This window comes from Polypterus senegalus, chromosome 13, assembly GCF_016835505.1.
Source record: "Polypterus senegalus isolate Bchr_013 chromosome 13, ASM1683550v1, whole genome shotgun sequence".
In the NCBI taxonomy this organism is placed as follows: domain Eukaryota; kingdom Metazoa; phylum Chordata; class Cladistia; order Polypteriformes; family Polypteridae; genus Polypterus; species Polypterus senegalus.
In genome coordinates this window covers 98,411,090-98,431,341 of record NC_053166.1, presented here as the reverse complement: position 1 = coordinate 98,431,341, position 20,252 = coordinate 98,411,090, and the positions used below count along the sequence as shown (strand labels likewise).

The 20,252-nt window shown below is 40.9% G+C and overlaps 1 protein-coding gene across 2 annotated transcripts in view; it reads left to right on the top strand.

Annotated features, from left to right (window-relative positions):
- The window catches only part of LOC120542134 (properdin-like), a 153,645-nt gene that overhangs the window by 45,636 nt on the left and 87,757 nt on the right, over positions 1–20,252 (top strand). For both annotated transcript variants that reach the window (XM_039774314.1, XM_039774313.1), the window contains exon 6: positions 4,885–5,058. In XM_039774314.1, the coding sequence (XP_039630248.1) occupies positions 4,885–5,058 (174 nt within the window). The remainder of the gene's footprint in view (positions 1–4,884; positions 5,059–20,252) is intronic.

Here is a 20,252-nt window from a genome sequence, read left to right as displayed (position 1 = left end):
ATGGGGTTTGCAGGACAATATGAGAGTCCCTTTATGAGTGCTGAAATCTCTGCTTCATTTGGTGTGTATGAGGAGAGATTAACAATACAGGTCTGTTGCTCTTTTTTTTGTTATTAAGTGTCCATCTTTCTCTCGTAGTCTATGCAGCTTTTTCTTTTTGTTGACAATAAGGAGTTTCTGGAGTTTTTTGTATTAGTGATGGAGCTCCTTTACCATCTCCTGCCTGTCATTTCCAAGGAGCAGGATGAGGTCTTGGATCTCTCTTTGCATGTTCTTCTTGATGTTGTAGAAAATTTGGATTAAGTGGTTTCTTATTCTTGCAGATGTCTTAAAACAAAGTTGCTCTGCAAACCGAGTATTATAAGTGTTTATGGTTGGATTCCTTATCATGATGCCTTTTGGGATAAGATTTTCCTTTTTGCATTTCGTTAAGATGAAGATGTCACTGTCCATTTGTGCCAGTTTTTTCCAGTGGGTCTTCAATTCTTAAATTTAGTTTAATTTATTAGAATGAATAAATTAATAGAATAAAGAATTTCTGCAGTTATATACATTTTCTGGCCACTTAATCTCCTTTGGCATTATTAAACTTTACTTTGTACTTGTCTGGATTGTTAACTTTGCAGCTTACTTTAAAGCTATCCACCATTTGTATTCCTTTATATTAATGAACTTTTATACTGTCACCCTCTATATTATTTTTACATCCTACTTCCTTCTTACTTAATTATGGATATCAGTCACTTGTTATTTTTTTATATACTTCTCTGTTTCTACTGCCGCTTGTGCCTGATCAGTGCTCTCTCATGAGATGTCTGTTTATGTACCATTGAGCCCCTCTCTTGACCACTTTGAAATCAGCTGCCTACCTGTACTTAAAGTAAACGCTTTCTTCCTAAGGAAAGAACATGTCCTCACTTTCTGGTGGTACTAACAAGTTACTTCTTGAGTGATCTATCCAATTATTTTTTATATGCCTTAACTTCTTCCAACTAAAATCTCTTGTGGCGGACGGCTGGGACGCCTTCACACTAGGAGGACTGGGGGAAAGTGTGGCCAGAACGTTATCTCCCCCTAGATGGGGGATGCAGCTGTGATGACCGATTGCGTGGTAGGGGCGTGACCAGCAGAGGTGCATGTGAGGAACCGGCTGGTAAGTGCCAGCTGCCAAAGCATTCCGCCCCAAATGCCAGCAGTCAGACAGACATCCACAGGGACACAGACGGTGTGGGGTCTCTTCTTATCCTATAGGGAGACCCAGACTGCCATTGACTGTCATTGCACCCCAGAGCAAACAGAGATCCCAGGTAAGGACGACTGGGTCTCTGGCAGTGTGCAGCGGTAGTGAAGGGCTGATTTCCGTGTGGGCAGAGAGAAATGCCAACCTCGGCTGGGTGCGAGGTGAAGCAGGGCTTCCCGTCCTGCTTCTATATCCATAGGGTACGGGTGTGAGGGGATGGTGTCAGGGCGGCAGCTCCCTGTCCCTTTCTTCTTGTTCTGTTTCAGGGAGGACCCATGGACCCAAAAGCGTCAACTCCCCACCCTGGAGAGAACCGTCTCTCATGGGACAGACCGCTTTGCCCCACATGGCTCAGCTGAGACAGGTGCACTGTGGCGAACCGCCAGGGCCCTTGCTCGGTCAGGACGCCTACATGCTGTAAGGACCCGGGGAGCAAGTGTGGCCAGAACGTTATCTCCCCCGGAAAGCTAGATGGCAGCCCCCAGGGTTGCAGCGGTGCCTCAGACTCCCGCAGGGCTTCATGGGAGTTGGAGTTTGGTATATCCGTGGGTGCTGCCAGGGGGTGCTTCAATTACTGCTGAGCCCTGGAAAGCAGCTCTTCCACCACATCCGGAATTGCTGCCTGAAACACATCATCAGACACCTGGAGCACTTCCGGGTGCCCTATAAGGGTCCAGCGGATGCTACTCCAGTAGCCAGAAATGGGAAGAGGAGGAGGAGGAGTGGAGGAGGTAGAGAGAAAGAAAGACTGGGAGAAAAGAAAGTGAGAGACAAAGAAAGAAGAAAAGAGGAACGAAAGTGTGTGTTTGGGCTGTTGTGGACACTGAATTGTAAATAAATCATGTACTTTTTGTATTTGTGCCTCCAGCATCTGTCTGTGTCGGGGTTAACCTTTACATTTTCTTACTTTAAACTATTCAAAGCTATGATGTCATTTATTTACTTACAGACTTGCCAGTTTCAGCTACTGCTTTCTGCAGTTTCTGCCCACCCTGCGGTGGTGGTGGTGGATTAGGTACATTTGATCATGAATTAATGGATGGATGAAAAATATTATTTGTTGAAAAATAAAATGCATTTAAGGCCAGTAATTGTTTTGTAGGTTCAGAATGTTTATTATTATACTTGGATGCTTAAATAAACTTGTGATTTGTAACAATTCTAAATCAACTTTGAATGAATTTTAGAATAACTTGATGTATTGCATTATTAAAATAGGTCAAGGCCCCGTAATTTTTTAAACTTCTGGTCATGAGCAACATACCACATATCTGTTCATGTTCATTAATGAATGAATTGATTAATTAAATATTTGTGCTTGAAAAGTTTAAATAAACATTCCAAATAAATAAAATCCCATTGCTGTTCTGCACAAGAATTGTTTTACAACTTATACTGTATTCACTTCAGTTTATTTTTATATAATGCTCTTCATTGAATATAGGCACAAGTGCTGTGACAAGTTCACAAGCAGATCCAAATGCAAACTTTACAACTTACTAATTACATAATGAATACACATAGAAACTATCTCCAGCTAACAATAGAGGAGAGGATAACAAAAACTCTGGTCAGCTGCATCCCAGGAGAAAATAAACCATTGAAGGGGAAGGTGTTGGCTCTGAGGTTAGGGATCTACACGGGCAATCGAAAGGTTGCCGGTTCAAATCCCATAAATACTAGAAGTGACTCAGCTTCATTTGGCCCTTTCTTGCAAGGAAAGCCTGGGTGTTGGTGGCAGGATTAGCACTCCAGCCACCATAAAAAACCTTGCACTGTTCTAGTGTGGTGCTGAGGTGTCTCCCACTGCACTCAGATCTGGGTAGTTCATCGTGTGGTGGATGCGCTGTAAAATCAGTACATGCTCCCAATAGTCAAAATGCCATCATGATCCTGAGAGGATAGTACCACAATAGAAATTATCAATATAGTGCACTAAGGGTATAAAAGAGTATTAGAACAAATAGGAGGCAAGTTTTTGGAAATTTAAAGTAAGCTGTAATTTAGATTGAGAACAGAAACAATATTCTTTGGCAGAAGGAGGCAAACTTGGCAAAGAATGCAGGTAAAATGGAGGCAGATCGGAGTAGGAAATTTTTTCACTGTGGTATCAAGAAAGTGTTTACATCTACTCAGGAAATTGTTTCCAAATTTTTAAATTGATAACCATCTCTGGCAGTGACAAGAATGTAGGAGGGTATGGAGTCTGAAAGTTATCAGAACATTGTGCAGTCTTCTTGGCACCCATACTAAAATGACCATAGTACATTTACAAAAGCTCATTGAAGAAAATGCAGCTATGTGATATTTTTTTAACTAAATTAAGATATATCTCTATCTAATAACTCAGATTCCAAAATGAAAGCAATGTTTTTTTTTATGTTGTCAAAGAATACCAAATGCACTGGATGTTTTAACATTTAATCCAAGGCCATAAACATTCCTCTAAGTGACTGTTAAGTTAGCCATATGGCAACAGAAGAGAGATACAACTGAACGATTATAAAAAGAAAAATTATCAGAAGTTATTTAAAGGCCCAATCATATTATTGTGGCCCTCTCTCTTTAGCAAAGGAAGTCTTAGAACTTACTCTCAGTGTTCATACCCAAAAACTCTACCCATCAAAACAAAAGACCAGTTACTTAAACAGTACACACCTACCTCCCAGCATTCTCTCCCTGCCAGCTATGGCTGCTAATACAACCAAATCCTGCAGAGTAAAGACATAACTTGCCCCTTAACTTGTGCAGATATTAAATGTATGCTTTCCAACCCCATTCTGGCCTCATAATCAGAAAGCATACAGCTGAAATGCACGATAGGAAATGCAGTCCCAACATATTCAAATGCATAGTAAAAAAGCAAAAAACAGAAGTAAACACAAAGTGGATGGAATAGTTTAATTACTTGCGGTAATGAGATGGGGCAGACAAACTAAACTTACTGGTATCCTTGTCAGAGGTTGCCTCATGGTTTTGTGTTTTCTACGCTGAGTGAAATCCTCAGAATGGGGTCTTCTAGCTGATGATTTCAAATGAACCTCAATTAAAGTGTTTGAATTGAATTTTTGGAGAAGCATATATGAAAGTAGGGAGAACCCATAGAGTTATCCTAGCACATGTATCCTAGTCCATGTTTTCCAAAATGCATTTTGCCCATTGTGAACAAATGACTTATCGTATGGATTATGCGATACAGGTAACGTGAGGTTTTTTCATGGATATTTTGTGTATTTTTTGCTGAAAAGAATATGAAATTATTTTTTTTTTCCAATCATCAATACAAACTATGTGGGACATATATCGTATAAATAAAGCATCTGTTTTTGGGCAGAGCACTCCTTTAAGCAAGCAGGAATAAAAAGTGAAAAGCTCACGGTAATGGCTTTTAAGAGAGCAGTACAATGGATTGTTTTAAAGAATGGATTTTACAATGGCAGCAAAAATCTGTTGAGGACTGGGCTTAAAATGATGGGTGCTAAGGGATTTTCCCAATATTGCAGGCAGCTGGTCAAACTGATTTTAAATCTGAAAGTTGTGTTACACATGAAAACCAAAGTGAATATTTTACATACCTGCATGACAAGGAAATTTCTTGAGATAAATGCATTTGATTGGCTAATTCTTTTCTTTCTGTTTTTAAGTTCACGGATCTTGGAGTGAGTGGGTTACTGTAAGTGAATGCCCTGTAACATGTGGACTTGGGCTACAGTTGCAGAAAAGAGAATGCAACAATCCAGCACCAAAACACAATGGTCAACAGTGCCCTGGGGAGAACTCTAGGAAAACAGTCTGCAACACCAACGTGCACTGCCCTGGTAAGAACCTGTACACTCTTAAATTGCACATATTGTGTCATCAGCACTTAGATCACTATAATATACAGTACTATAAAGTCAGCTGGAGGTGACTTGGCAGAAAGACTCTGTCAATAGCAGTCCAAAACAGAAATGTCCTGGTTTCCAAAGCACACAAGTCCTTTAGCCGCTCATACTTTGTGTAAACCTGTTGGTTAACATAGCATTCTATGATTTTGTTATTTTTCTCCCAAACGTTTTGGAGCAGAAGTATTTAATTAAGTTTATTCAAACTGTTAGGGACTGAGGTCAGAGTTCTGCCTGGGCCATTCCAGGTCATTAGAAGTTTTAACCAGTCAACCAAGTTGAATTGTAGTTCAGATTGTTGTCATGCTGAATGGAAAATTTATACAGGTACCTGGCAAAGCTATTCATTTTCCTCTATGTTCTGAGCAGTGCCCATGGCACTTTTGGAGATAAACAGCCCCAGATTGTAATGCTGCATGCAGCATGCTTCATAGTAGGTACTTTCTTCTTTGGGTGATTAAATGTGTTTGTTCTGGGCTAAATATCTTCTTTTTCTTCTTCTTTCAGCTGCTCCTGTTAGGGGTTGCCACAGCAGATTATCTTGTCCGCATATTGATTTGGCAAAATTTTACACCAGATGCCCTTCCTGACGTAACCCATTTATCCGGGCTTGGGACCGGCACTAAAAAACACACTGGTTTGTGCATCCCCTGTGGCAGGGTTTGTTCTGGGCTAAATATAGCTTCTGGAATTAAGGCCAAAAATGTTCTTCCTTGGTCTCATTAGAACATGAAATATTTTACTCATGGTTTTGCTAGTCAAATTTGTTTCCTTATAAAAATTACACACATTAAAATAGTTTCCCTTGTGAAAAAAAAAATTATGTCTTGCCAGCCTGCCATACAACTCAGCCTTGTGCAAAAAAATTTAAATTGGATATAATAATGATGATGATAATTATAATAATAATATACTTTATAGCACACTTAAATTACAAAGTTAACACAGCTTAATACAATAATAAAATCAAATTTCAAAACATATTAAAATCTAAATTACACAGATTTGCTTTTTTTCTTCAGGTTTATTTTTCTTCTATAATTATTGACTGAGGAACTCTTTTTTTTTTTTAGTTTGCTTTAGCTTTTAAATATTGCAATGATCCTGTCCTGTATTGTCTCATGCTGTATTGAACATGCCTTCAAATCAAACCTAATTGTTTTCAACTATCATCATACTTAGAAGCTAATCTAATTTTCTTCTTTCTACTTACATGTGTCTTATTAAAATATTAAGATCAGTACATAGTAGTTTTCCAGCTACTTTGAATTCTTTAATATAGGATATTAAATATTACTATCTATCTAAAGATCCAATAATGGGCTTGTTTACTGAACAATTCCAAGTGGCAATATTGTACTCTAAGAGTCTAACAAGACTGATTACTTAGCATTTCTTTAGTTATGAGCCATGAGAAGCTCTTCCAAAGCAACAAATGCAAACTGGGAGCAAGACATGAATGTACTCTTGATGTTCCCCGATACATTATCAGTATCATGGTATGATAAATCACTGCCATATTCGGCTATCTACCTTCACAATGTTCACCATCACTGAGGCCAAGGCACGCACTAGCAACTGTGATGGACTCCTACTTATATTGTTTCTGTAAAAGTCTCTACATTCTTTCTTAAATCTTTTTGTTCCTTTTTACTTCCACTACTTTAGGTTTCATGAGTATGATTGCCAAACACTCATAACCATAGGATCACATTTCACTTTTCTGACTCCATATTCATAACACTGATGTGTACAACTTAGGACTTGTGTCTGAGAATATGGAAAATTGCAGAGTCACCTTGTACAGTATAATCTAAAGAGAGCCATTAAAACCACTAAGTGACAATACTCCGAGAAAGTGAAAGGACAATTTGAGCAGTCCGATCCCAAGCACATGTGGCAAGGTCTGCAGACAATAAAGCGAGTATTTGCACCATAGCAGTGACACTTCTCTGGTAGATAACAAGATAATTTCTTTGCTGTATGATGTGAATGCTATTAACACCAGCCAGTAGTAAAACTCATCTAAGCTAGCAGCTCTGCCTGTGATGATGTGGGTTCGGCTCCACGCTCCCATCACTGTTCAGAAGCCCTTGAACCCTACACCGTCGGTAATGTCACCGATGAGCTAGACAGTTGAGGCAACAACAATTGAGCAAGGGGATGGTTCAAATGTACAAAAGTGCTTTTATTAAAAAGACAATCAAAACCAGTGTTCAAATAAATAAAGTGCAGTGCTTTCAAAGTTCAATAAATAATCCAATAAAAGAAAAACATGGAGGTTAAAAATACTACAAAAAAAAGCAATCCTTAAAACCAGAGGTTAAAACGTTCCATGTGGAAGCAGTCTTTAAAAACAACAAGCTCGGTACTTCTTCCCGCTTGGCGTCTCACCTGCTTCTCCCGCTTGGGCTTAGCAGCAGGCAAGATGCCCTATTCCCTTCACTCACACACAAGACTGGAGACCTCCCGATCCCTGGCTTCGGTCTGGCACTCATCCCAGCCTCGAGACTTGGTCCAATCCAACGGCCAGGACGCTCACGTTGGATACTCCCCGACCAAGCCTCCCGACTCCCACTGCCTTTCCGGCCTTCTGTGGCCAGTCGCATTCCCCTGGTCACTCCCGCTACCTGCTCGCTCAGCGGGACCAACATCAACTCAAACGCCTGGGTGTCGGCCTAACACCCAGCTTCCTCACAGCTGCCCGCGAGCGCTTGTTTGCTCGCCCACATGCTCCGCGTGTCTCTCTCTTTTGCACCAACATGCTTCCCTAAAACCTCCTTCTCTTCTCTTTTCTTTCATTCTTTTTCTCTCTCGTTCTTTCTTGATCTTTTTCCTTTTCTCTCTCACCGACTAGCGCTTTTTTTATACAGAGAGGGGCCATAGCAGCTGCAGCACATTAGCCACGGGAACAATCATGGATGTGGGCAGTCCCTCACCTGTGCACTAGGTGAGAAACACCCACACCGCAGATCGCCCTGCGGCTTGCTATGACTACTACGCCCCCTCACAAAGCCACCTCGAGTGCGGTGATTATTTAAAAGAAACGGCCTTTGCTCAGCGAGCTGTGGACCCATAACACCACACTGCCCAGCAAGGAAATGGCTTCTTTATATTGTCGCAACACAACATATGGAGAACTTTTAGGAAAGTGAACACCAGGAAGGCAGTAGATCGATCCAAATCAGCTTGCAGCAGTGTTTATGGCAATATTTAATAAGTCCTTAACCCAGTCTGTCTTACAACATACTTTAAAAAATCTATCATTGTTCCTGTACCTAAAAAAAAAGCAAGTTAAACCTGTCTGAATGATTACTGTCACGTTGCATTAGCCTATAGCAATATAGTGTTTCAAGAGGCTAGTCAAAGTTATATATGCTCTTCTCTGCTAAAAAAAACCTGACCTATCCTTATCAGGATAAAATGGAGTGTCAGGACAACTGTCTACCCCTGAAATTCAACAAGATAAAGGAGTTGATTGAGGATTTTGGGAGAAAACAGCAGAGGCACTAACATCCCCTCAGTATTAAGAGCACTCGGGTGGAGAGGGTGGACAGTTTCAGATATCTCAGTGTGCACATCACAGAGGACCTGACCTGGTCCAAGCACATCGACACCTTGGAGAAGAAGGCACTACAACATCTTTATCATCTCAGATGCCTCTGGGATTTCAGGATGTCCTCTCTATTACTAAAGAATGTCTTCATATCCACCACTGAAAGTATTCTGACAGGAAGTTTTACTGCCTAGTTTAATAACAGCCTGCAGCAGGACCACAAGGCTCTGCTGAGAGTGGTTTGGCCAGCTGAATGCATCTCTGGGTGCACACTCCTTAACTTCCAGGCCATCTACACCAAGAGGTGTTGGACCAAGGCAGAGAAAATAAGCTGTGATACCAACAATGGCCGCTTTTCTATGTTGTAGTCAGAAATGGTATAGTTCAAACAGACTGAGGAAGAGCTTTCTTTCACAGTCCATCTGCATCTTGAATGAAGCAAGTGGCTGGAAGTACATGATGCCCTATTGTTAACTCTTTTATATTAAATTATGAAGTTATTATTTAGTTATTGTTTTTAATTTTTTACATATTTATAATTCTATTATAATGCATACTATTAAATTAATTTAACATTAACCGGTTAACATTTATTTCCTTGGAAATTCTCCATGCAGCTGGCATGGAAGAATATTTTTTCATAGTCCCCTATGATGCTTTACAAGGCTAGAGTGACATCACAGAGCTGTGGCAGCCATGCACAGAACTTTCATGTATGCATACTTACTGTAAGATCGTTGCTGGCATACCATGATGCCACAACAACATTAGTACTTCAGCCTTCCACTCTACATGCATTTAATAGAAGAAAAAAAAAATAAAAACAGTATTTTCATTTGAGGGGTAGATTAGCTGATCCCTGTGGGCTGGCAGCACAATGCAACTATCATGACTCTGGTATCCTAAAAAACAAAAAAGTCCTTAAAGCAATTCAAAGGTTGCCTTCTGGCAGAGGAACACTGTCGAAACCATGACTAGCCACAAAAAAGGACCTTGAAAAATAGTTACTTAATCAAAGGATTATTTTGACAAAAGACTCTGCAATACGCAAAGCTCATGACTACAAAGGCAAGGCAATGCACAGCAAACAAAACTCCCAAAACAGAATTCAAAGGCGTAGTTGAAAACCAAACACCGGTTCAAAACCAGAAAGAGCAGTAGACACAAGAAACACTCCACTCCCTACCAAATTTAAAATGAAATGCCAGGAACTATAGGAGGCTCTCCAATAAATAGGGTGGAGGGCATTCCCTGGTGGAGATTGGCAGGTGTCCCTGCCCCTTGGGGAACCACCCACAAAACACATGGGATGTAATCAAATAAACGTAAAGAATAATATACATAATAAACAAATGAAATATTAATACAAATAAATGATACAAAACAGACAAAAAAAACCCACAACTTAGAAACCCAGCAAGGGGAGAAATATTGGCTGAAACATGACAGCCACATGTCTAATTTGCAGCCTCTCCCCAAGACAGAAAACACATGTGACCCTGTGAAATAATAATAATAACAACAAAAGATTTATTACTTTTTATAAGATGTTTCTAGTTAAAAAGTGCAATACATCTGCACATATACAAAGAAAAAAAATAAAGACATTCTATCAGTGTGTGGAGCCATGATTTCAAACAATGAAACTAGCCTGTCCCATGCCACTGTTTTGTCTCATGGCCAATATGTGTCTCAAGACTGGAACTCTGTGAGCCCAATGATATATATTTATACTTATTGCTAATTTGCGGTTATTTGTTGTATTTTGTTTGTGGTTATTGTTTCTTTTACCTCATTTGTTGTTTGAAGCACAGTGGTGCAGTGGTTAGCACTGCTGCCTTACAGTTCATATCATATTTTTAGACATAATATTCGGTCCAGCACAGATGTTTCCCTAGCACTAACCATTTAAATGCCACTGCACAGTTGTAATCCACATAAAACTAGTTCATTTCCCCCTTCCTCAATGAGTTTAGTGCATTTTGTGGAGTTTGGCCATGTTCTGAAACATTTCTGTGATTTTGTTAAATTCAAGGCAACGTGAACACCACAGGATTCACTCATCATTAATTATATCAGAAAACTACTCACTGTGTTTACCAGGGGCAAGTACAGATTCTGCTGTTATCCTGAAGACTTCTATTGACCTCGTACTGGACTACTATATGCACCACGTGGCAATACTAATACAATAACTGTTATTATTGCTACTACTACAACTACAACAGTAACTTCTCCAGTCCATCTTTTCCGATTCCCTGATGCTGGAAGTCTAACACATGTTCCTTCAGTTCTATCATACCCACGTTTTAGAATTAACTCCCTAGCGTTCTTAGATCTCCAGATTGCAATCTCCCCTTTAAAAAGATCCATCTGTTTAAACAGACCTTTAAAAAGATCCATCTGTTTAAACAGACCTTTAAAAGATTTGTCCAGTATTTTTCAAGTTGAATGTATTACTTTACCATCATTTCACAAGTGGGTCCCTTCTGCAAGTAGTTCAGAATACTTTTATGTCAGAGTTAATGCACCACCAGCCTGTGCTGTAAAACCACTCCTGAATATTCTCAGAGGAGAGGCCCCTGTTTGAATTTTCAGATGCCGAGACAAAAACTACTTGATTGGATTACCCGTTTCAGTATGAAAAACTACTATTGTTTGCTTCAGTCCTATGAATTTGTATATTAATCGTCATACACATTGATAGAAAAAATGCTGCATCTTATATTATATGCACGCACGCGCGCTCTCACGCGACTGCACACAAGCGCACTCACGCATGCACTTGAGAATCAACTTTATAAATATTAATATTAAGGATTCCGCCATCCGTTTTTTAAAAACATACTCTTTTGGCAGCTGTAATAATCATGAATAGTCTGCATGAAGAATAGTTATATTTCTTTTATTCCTATATAAAGATAAAAGAAATAATTTTTCTAAGAAGTTCATATAGACGCCGGGGAGCTATGTGCTTTGGAAACAGTTGAAAAAATACCGACATATTTGTGGCTTGCCAAAGGGTGTTTTAAAGGCCTCTAGTTAAACCAGCACACTTCACTTCAGCCTCCTGTGGTTTCTTATAAATCTCCGTTTAAATGCACAAGTGTATTTACAGAGTTTTCCTTTGACAAAAGGCTCCTAGGTGATAGAAATGAGCTAAGCAAAAAATTAAAAATCACTGACCACAGCAAATCTAAAAACACACGTGGAATCTGTCTCTCTTGAGCGATGTGGTGTTACTTTTAAAAATAACTTAATTATATTATACTTACAAAATGAGTAGTCAAACATGTTATATAGTGTAAGGGATGGCAGGCATGGGCTGGCACCTCGACATGTACAGGACTTGGTTCGTTAGCCTGGGTGCAAGCCCCTATTAAACCTAAAGGCTGGGGAAGGAATAGAGAACTTGATCACAGAGAGTGTTAAAGAGAGACACAAAATGTTTGTAACACGAGACTTCTCCATGTCTTTAAAGGTGATAAATCAAAGTGGAGGTTTGTACATGACCTAACCCCCAAAACATTCCTGACACTACCAGCCGGCGAGCTTGCCAGGCCTCACCCAGTTGGGGATGGATGCTCAAAACGGGCGGGCTCACTTGTTTGCAAGTGAACTCACAGGGACTGTCAGTTTCCTGGCCTGTGGCCTGCACTGGTGACTCTAGCAGCACTCCGGGCTCATACAGTTTGTAGACATATGCCTGCTCCTACATGCAAAGCAACTGTTAGATCCTGTCCAGCTTGCGAAGCGCTTGCGGAGCCTGACGTTACTTTCTGTGTGTAGAGAGAGAGAGCAGGGACTGCTTGCAAGGGGGCTGCTTGTCTTTCTCTCTGAGAAACCTGCTTCATTGCTAAGAATGTTTTTACTGCAGAGTCTGTCACTGGGAAACCTGATTCAATGTTGCTTGAGGATTTTCAGTGAGACAGAAAAGGATGGACCTGTAAGTGATAAAGCAAAGATGAGACAGATATTTTAATTTCGTGTTCATATTAAAATCATAAATAGAACCTAAGAAAATGCTGAGCTTTTTTATACAGCACTTTCAGAAGGGCTTTCGGCAGGGAGCACATGTCCTCCGGAGAGAGGACTGGGAAGTGTGGGATGGCTGGCTATCAGGTGCTGCCTGACCCAGGAGGCCGAAACGGGGTGCAGTCGCACTCGGCTGGCTCAGACTGTGTCTGAGCTCTCACAGTTTGTCATCTTGCCGCAGCAATAGGCACATCGAGAGAGAAAGAAATCAGGCACACCAAGACCTGCTCTCATCCACCTGACAGCCCCTGCGAGCAGGTCCCGGTGTGCCTCATTTCTTTCTCTCTGGATGTGCCTATTGCTGCGGCAAGATGACAAAAGAATCTGTCTGTGACATGGAAAAAAGCCGCAAGTCATAAAGCAATAGAGATATTTTAATTTCGTGTTCATATTAAAATCATAGAACAAAATGCTTTGCTTTTTATACTGCCGTTTCAGAACTGGCAGGGAAGTGTTGGGAACTGGGAAGTGTGGGGAGGCCGACTGTCAGGTGCTGCTTCACCGGGGCCAAGGGAGGCCCTTCAGGCCGGCAGGGTACGGATAGGAATGTACTCGGACTTGTGCAGGGCCAAGGCAGCAATCTGCCTGGACTTGTCAGGACACGCCATGGGCATGTGGGGCTTGTGCTAGGGAGAGGGGGGCCGGGAAGATGGGGGCCGAGGCAGACCCTAGGCATGTCTGGGCTTGTCGAGGTAAAGGCTGTAACTTGCCTGGGCTTGTCCTGAGGAGGGGGAGGAAAGGAGGAAAGAGCAGACATCCATCAAATGGCTCTTGACCATTTGGTGAACCAAGCAGGTGTGGGGTGAGTTCAACAAAGGGGCAGACAACCATCAAAATGCCCTTGACAGAAAGGAGAACCAATCAGGTGGAGAGGCAGGGAATAAGGCGGAGTCTGGGCGGGGAAGGGGGCCCTTCACCAATCTGCCGCCAGGGGGAGGGGCTAGGTCACATGGAGGGGCGGGCCAGGGAATTCCGGTGTGACGTCATCAGGGGTGACAGGGCGGGGCTTCCGGTCTTGGATCATACGGGGTGGGACTTTCGGTATGACGTCATAGGGGCGGGACTTTAATGTCATTAATCATTTTGACAGAAACCGCCTGGCTTGTACTACTCAGGAGAAATCTCAAAATACTTATTTTATCACAGATTCTTCAGACTATTTTTCTTGAGGTAAGAATACATTTCCTATTCTCTTGTTTGCTCACAGACACCGACAGGTGAAGTTTAGACCTAAATAAGAAAGTTGATCAGAGCGAAACCAAACAAATGTCTGAAGCTGTTTAGAACATTTTTTTTCTTTTGAGATAATTATTCAATATGCGCATATTTGGGATGTAAACATATAAACTGCTCAAAAAAATTAAAGCAACACTTTTTAATCAGAGTATAGATGGGATATTGATCCGGTCAGTTAAGTAGCAGAGGGGGGTTGTTAATCAGTTTCAGCTGCTTTGGTGTTAATGAAATTAACAGGTCCACTAAAGGGGCAACAATGAGACAACCCCCAAAACAGGAATGGTTTAACACTAGAATTACCAGAGCCTACGAAAAAACTCGTAATTCCGTCCCACCTTAAACTGCTTCTTAAATCCCTTCACACCTCTCTGCCAGCGCCCTTTGTCTTCTAAATGTGCTGATAAAGAGAAGCTCGGAGCAGCCGGCTATTCCATCCCCCCACCAATTTAGAACGTGCACGAACTTCTCCCAGCTCATGCCTTGATTGAGTATCTGGGAGTGAAGTGGAGTTTTAGAGTGGAAATAATAGATCGTTGTTTGGAACACACGCATTTCATGTCTGTTCCGTTTCTACAGTAATCTGTGTCAACACATTGTTAAAACAGAAACTTTTTTATATTCTAGTAGTAGATGACAAAATGTAGGCATAAACTGTATAATGTATGAAGCCTGAAGTCCAAATAGCAAAGAAACATTTTCACAAGAATAACACAATTGCACTTTTATTCAAAAATATAACTGCAGAAACAAAAAGCCGCCTAAACATGTGACATTGACACTCCTTTGATGTAACTGCCTCCGTGGCTCAATAGACTCACCCCCGCTTGGGAATCAAAAGGTCACGAGTTCGATCCTGTGCTCCTCTGTTTTGAGAAGTAAACTGCTCTTAGTCTTACTGTTTTAAAATAAAAGCATACATTTGATTTCAGTATGTAACAGCCGGTGCAATTTATGATCCTTGTAAAGGCTAGCTTTTTTTTAATTCACTTTTCATTCTCTCAGTCGTTCAGAATCAATCCATACAACCCCATCTGACACGGCTGTTTTCACTAAAGAGCGCTATAGCTCTGCAGTGTACCACGATGCATACTAACGCCAAACACCCTCAACCCAGGAACATATATTGGTGTAAAAGTATAACAAAAGTGCACTTTTATTCAAGTGCACTTTTCCATCGCCTTTTCCTGTAAGAAGCAATGTACACACTTCTCTCTATGCTGTGGTTTCTATTACACACCTGAAAGAAAGAGACAATACATGTGAAAATATAATCGCACTAATGCAATATTATTTGAAAACGAACAGCGTCAGATCGGGTGTGAATGTATGCAGGAACTGGAAATTCTCTGATGCGGCAACAAGTACACGTGTCGTAAATGTAGGAAGGACGGTCCTTGGGTGTGTGGGAACTATTAATATTTGAATGTGATGATTTTATATAGCACGGAATGAAAATCTGCACTTCTTAGCATTGCACCATGCAAGCTGTCGTATCAATCGCCTACTGTAACTTGCTTTCTTTTTCTTCGGTTATACAGGTAGTTTTGAATAAAAGTGCACTTGTTTTGTTTGCGAAATGAAGTGTCTGCGTGCACTTTTCGTGGCATTACACGTGTATTTTTTGAGCATGCCCGTTTGAGCAGTATAAAAAGTATTGAAAAGTATAACAAAACAACGGGCAGATGGGGAGTGTCTGATGATTGCATATAGCGCCGAAGTTACTGCTCTTTACTATTCTCTCCTCTGCGTGCCCTCGAGTACAAAAGAAACAGAATACAGACGCGCTATAGCTCTGTGCTGTACCACGATGCATACTAACGCCCCCCCACCCGGTTCTGACACACAGACGCTGGCGAAGCTGCCTTCTTCGTATCTCACCGTCACTTGATTTTCTTTTTATTCAGTTTTATTGAGTGTTCCCTGCCAGTCCCCGCATGTTGCTGTATGCTGGATATTTTCACATGTATTGTCTCTTTCTTTCAGGTGTGTAATAGAAACCACAGCATAGAGAGAAGTGTGTACATTGCTTCTTACAGGAAAAGGCGATGGAAAAAGTGCACTTGAATAAAAGTGCACTTTTGTTATACTTTTACACCAATATATGTTCCTGGGTTGAGGGTGTTTGGCGTTAGTATGCATCGTGGTACACTGCAGAGCTATAGCGCGTCTTTAGTGAAAACAGCCGTGTCAGATGGGGTTGTATGGATTGATTCTGAAGCGACTGAGAGAATGAAAAGTGAATTAAAAAAAGCTAGCCTTTACAAGGATCATAAATTGCACCGGCTGTTACATACTGAAATCAAATGTATGCTTTTATTTTAAAACAGTAAGACTAAGAGCAGTTTACTTCTCAAAACGGAGGAGCACAGGATCGAACTCGTGACCTTTTGATTCCCAAGCGGAGGTTGAGTCTATTGAGCCACGGAGGCAGTTACAACAAAGGAGTGTCAATGTCACATGTTTAGGCGGCTTTTTGTTTCTGCAGTTATATTTTTGAATAAAAGTGCAATTGTGTTATTCTTGTGAAAATGTTCCTTTGCTATTTGGACTTCAGGCTTCATACATTATACAGTTTATGCCTACATTTTGTCATCTACTACTAGAATATAAAAAACGTTTCTGTTTTAACAATGTGTTGACACAGATTACTGTAGAAACGGAACAGACATGAAATGCGTGTGTTCCAAACAACGATCTATTATTTCCACTCTAAAACTCCACTTCACTCCCAGATACTCAATCAAGGCATGAGCTGAGAGAAGTTCGTGCACGTTCTAAATTGGTGGGGGGATGGAATAGCCGGCTGCTCCGAGCTTCTCTTTATCAGCACATTTAGAAGACAAAGGGCGCATGGAGAGGTGTGAAGGGATTTAAGAAGCAGTTTAAGGTGGGACGGAATTACGAGTTTTTTCGTAGGCTCTGGTAATTCTAGTGTTAACAGGTGAAGGCCACTGACATATTTCCCTCCTCATCTTTTCTGACTGTTTTTTCACAAGTTTTGCATTTGGTCAGTGTCACTACTGGTAGCATGAGGCGATACCTGGACCCTACAGAGGTTGCACAGGTAGTCCAACTTCTCCAGGATGGCACATCAATACGTGCCATTGCCAGAAGGTTTGCTGTGTCTCCCAGCACAGTCTCAAGGCATGGAGAAGATTCCTGGAGACAGGAAGTTACTCTAGGAGAGCTGGACTGGGCTGTAGAAAGTCCTTAACCATCAGCAGGACCAGTATCTACTTCTTTTAACAAGGAGGAATTGCATGAGCACTGCCAGAGCCCTACAAAATGCCCTCCAGCAGGCCATTGGTGTGAATGTCTCGACAAACAAGCAGAAACAGACTTCATGAGGGTGGCCTGAGGGCCCAACATCCTCTAGTGGGCCTTGTGCTCACTGCCTGGTATCGTGGAGCTCGATTGGCATTTGCCATAGAATACCAGAATTGACAGGTCCACCACTGGCGCCCTGTGCTTTTCACAGATGAGAGCAGTTTCACCCTGAGCTCATGTGACAGATGTGAAAGGGTCTAGAGAAGCAATGAAGAATGTTATGCTGCCTGTAGGAATATCCATGTAGGGATGCACAGACCTCTACAGGCTAGACCATGGCATCTTGACTGCCATCAGGTATCGGGATGAAATCCTTGGACCCATTGTCAGACCCTATACTGATGCACTGGGTCCTGGGTTCCTCCTGGTGCATGACAATGTCCGGCCTCATGTGGCGAGAGTATGCAGGCAGTTCCAGGAGGATGAAGGAATTGATGCCATTGACTAGTCCCCATGCTCACCTGATATAAATCCAATAGAACATCTCTGGGACATTATGTTTTGGTCCATCTGACACTGCCAGTTTGCACCTCACACTGTCCAGGAGTGCAGTGATGCTATGGTCTAGATCTAAGAGGAGATCCCCCAGGACACCATCCGTTGTTTCATTAGGACCGTGTCCTGACATTGTCAGGCATGCATACAAGCATGTGGGTGCCATACAAACTTCCTGAGTATGATTTTGAGTTGGTGCAGTGAAATTGCAGCAAAGTGGACTAGCCTGCCGCATAATTGTTTTATTTTGATTTTCAGGGTATCTTTGAATTCAGCCCTCTGTAGGTTGATAATTTTCATTTCCATCAAACCATGTGGCATCCTTTCATTCCTAACACATTACCCAGTCCATAACAGTAAAGATATCCATCAGGATTTTTTTCCCATTGAGATCTGATGTGTTTTCAAAGTGTTCCTTTAATTTTTTTGAGCAGTATATTTAAAACACCAAGCATTTACAGTTTCCATTGACTTCCTGTGGTAACCATGACACCTCAAAGTAGTGGTTTGTAGTGCTTATGTTGGATATGAACACTCTGTGGATGACTACTTGCAGCCAAAAAGGAAAACAAAACATGTTCTTGTTTTCCCATTAATGATGCCAGCTGTAGTTACAAAGGTGGATCATTTCACTGCTGCTGCAAGTGAAGCAGGCTAAAATGTACAGGAATAGGATATTAAAATGGAAATGTCGTTTACTAGCAAACTAAATACTGTCTAGATTATGTTGGGCAGCAAAACAAAACAATTGTTACTATTCCTGATTTATGGATCTAGCATCATGCTTTTGAATTGTGAGCCTGGTTGTTGTCTGTGTGGTATTTGCATGTTTTCCCACACTTAGCACAGTGTCTACACATATACAAAGCCATAAAGATAATTTGATATGGTGACTCCAGGTTAGTGTAAATGAGATTGCACATTGGTGCATGTGTGTCAGTTGTTTCTGTGATGGACTGGCACCCATTTCCTGCATTTCAAAAAGTAAAAGAGAAAGGTACCAAGTTTCCAATGACCATGAGTTGCATTATACAATATTCTTTATTCAGTAACATGCAATGCACTTGCACTAGAGAACATTCTATCTTCATACTGTCACTTGGATCTCTCATGCATCAAGGATAAACAAACATTTAACACAGCAAAAAATAAGATCAATGAGCAAACTTACTCTACAGAAGGCTGTCCATTTGGTCCTTCCAGTTTTGATTGTTTCTTCCAGTTAAATTTTGGCATAGAAAAATGTCTTAAGAAGTCTGTGATTGAGGATAGTTGAAACTTTATCCTCATCACTTATAAATACTGTAGCCTCACATAACTAAGTGGGATTATCTCCCAACATGTATACATTTTCTAGCAGTGGAAGTGGCATGTCACATTCCTGGGAACAGAAACTGTCCTTCCTCAATGGCCTTCACTTCATTTTTTTCACATGCATACCACTGATCTCCATTTATTTGTTGCATCAAAGTACCCTCCAGTTGTATGTTTTCCCGTTTTTGCCTTTCCAATTCTACTCTTCTCTCTGTTCTTTCCTCTTCAATCTGTTGGAGCTTCTCATCAGTATATTCTGGCTTGTACAAATACAGTTAAGCGATTATGCTAGTATATCCTCATATTCCTTCTACTCACCAGTACACCACTGTTACTCAAGAATTTATTATTTCTTTATAGATAACAATTTTTTTGCCTAAGATTAAATCTTGTAGGTAAGACGCTATTATCTCCGACCACACCCCCTTGATCATGGAGCTAAAATCATTATGCCCCACATACAATCTTGCAGTTTACATCTTAACTCACTTTTATTAGCAGACAAGAACTGTGCAGAATTTATATCCAAGCAAATTGATTTTTTTAGAAGCAAATACATCCTCAGAAGTCTCTGTAGGAATACTTTGGGAAACTCTGAAGGCTTTCTTAAGAGGACAGATATCTTTCCCACAAAAATAAATTGGAAACCAAGAAGACATCAGAGCTAATCAATGAAATTGGCAGAATAGATCGAGAACATGCCAGGTGTCCAAATGAGGCGTTTCATAGGAAAAGACAGGCTCTGCATACAGAACTCAACCTCTTGACAAACAAAGAAACAGAACAACTTATTTTTAAGTCAAGACATCATTACTATGAACATAGAGAGAAAGCTAATAAGATCTTACCTCAACAAATCCACAAGCAGGAAGTTTGCAGTGCAATCCCAGCAATTCCAACACAGAAGGAGACAAAATCATTGACCATAAAAATATAATGCAGGCATTTAGAAACTACTATAAGTCCTTGCATTCTACTCAGTTTAAAAAAGACAAGATATAACCTATTTTTGGATGCTTTTCAGATACTTTAACTAGGGATTGGATAAACTTCTGGCATTATCAGAATTACTACATGCTATAAACTCACTACAGAGTGGGAAAACAGCAGGCCCTAATGGCTACCCTGCCAAATTGTATAAACAATTCTCAATTACAGTCATATG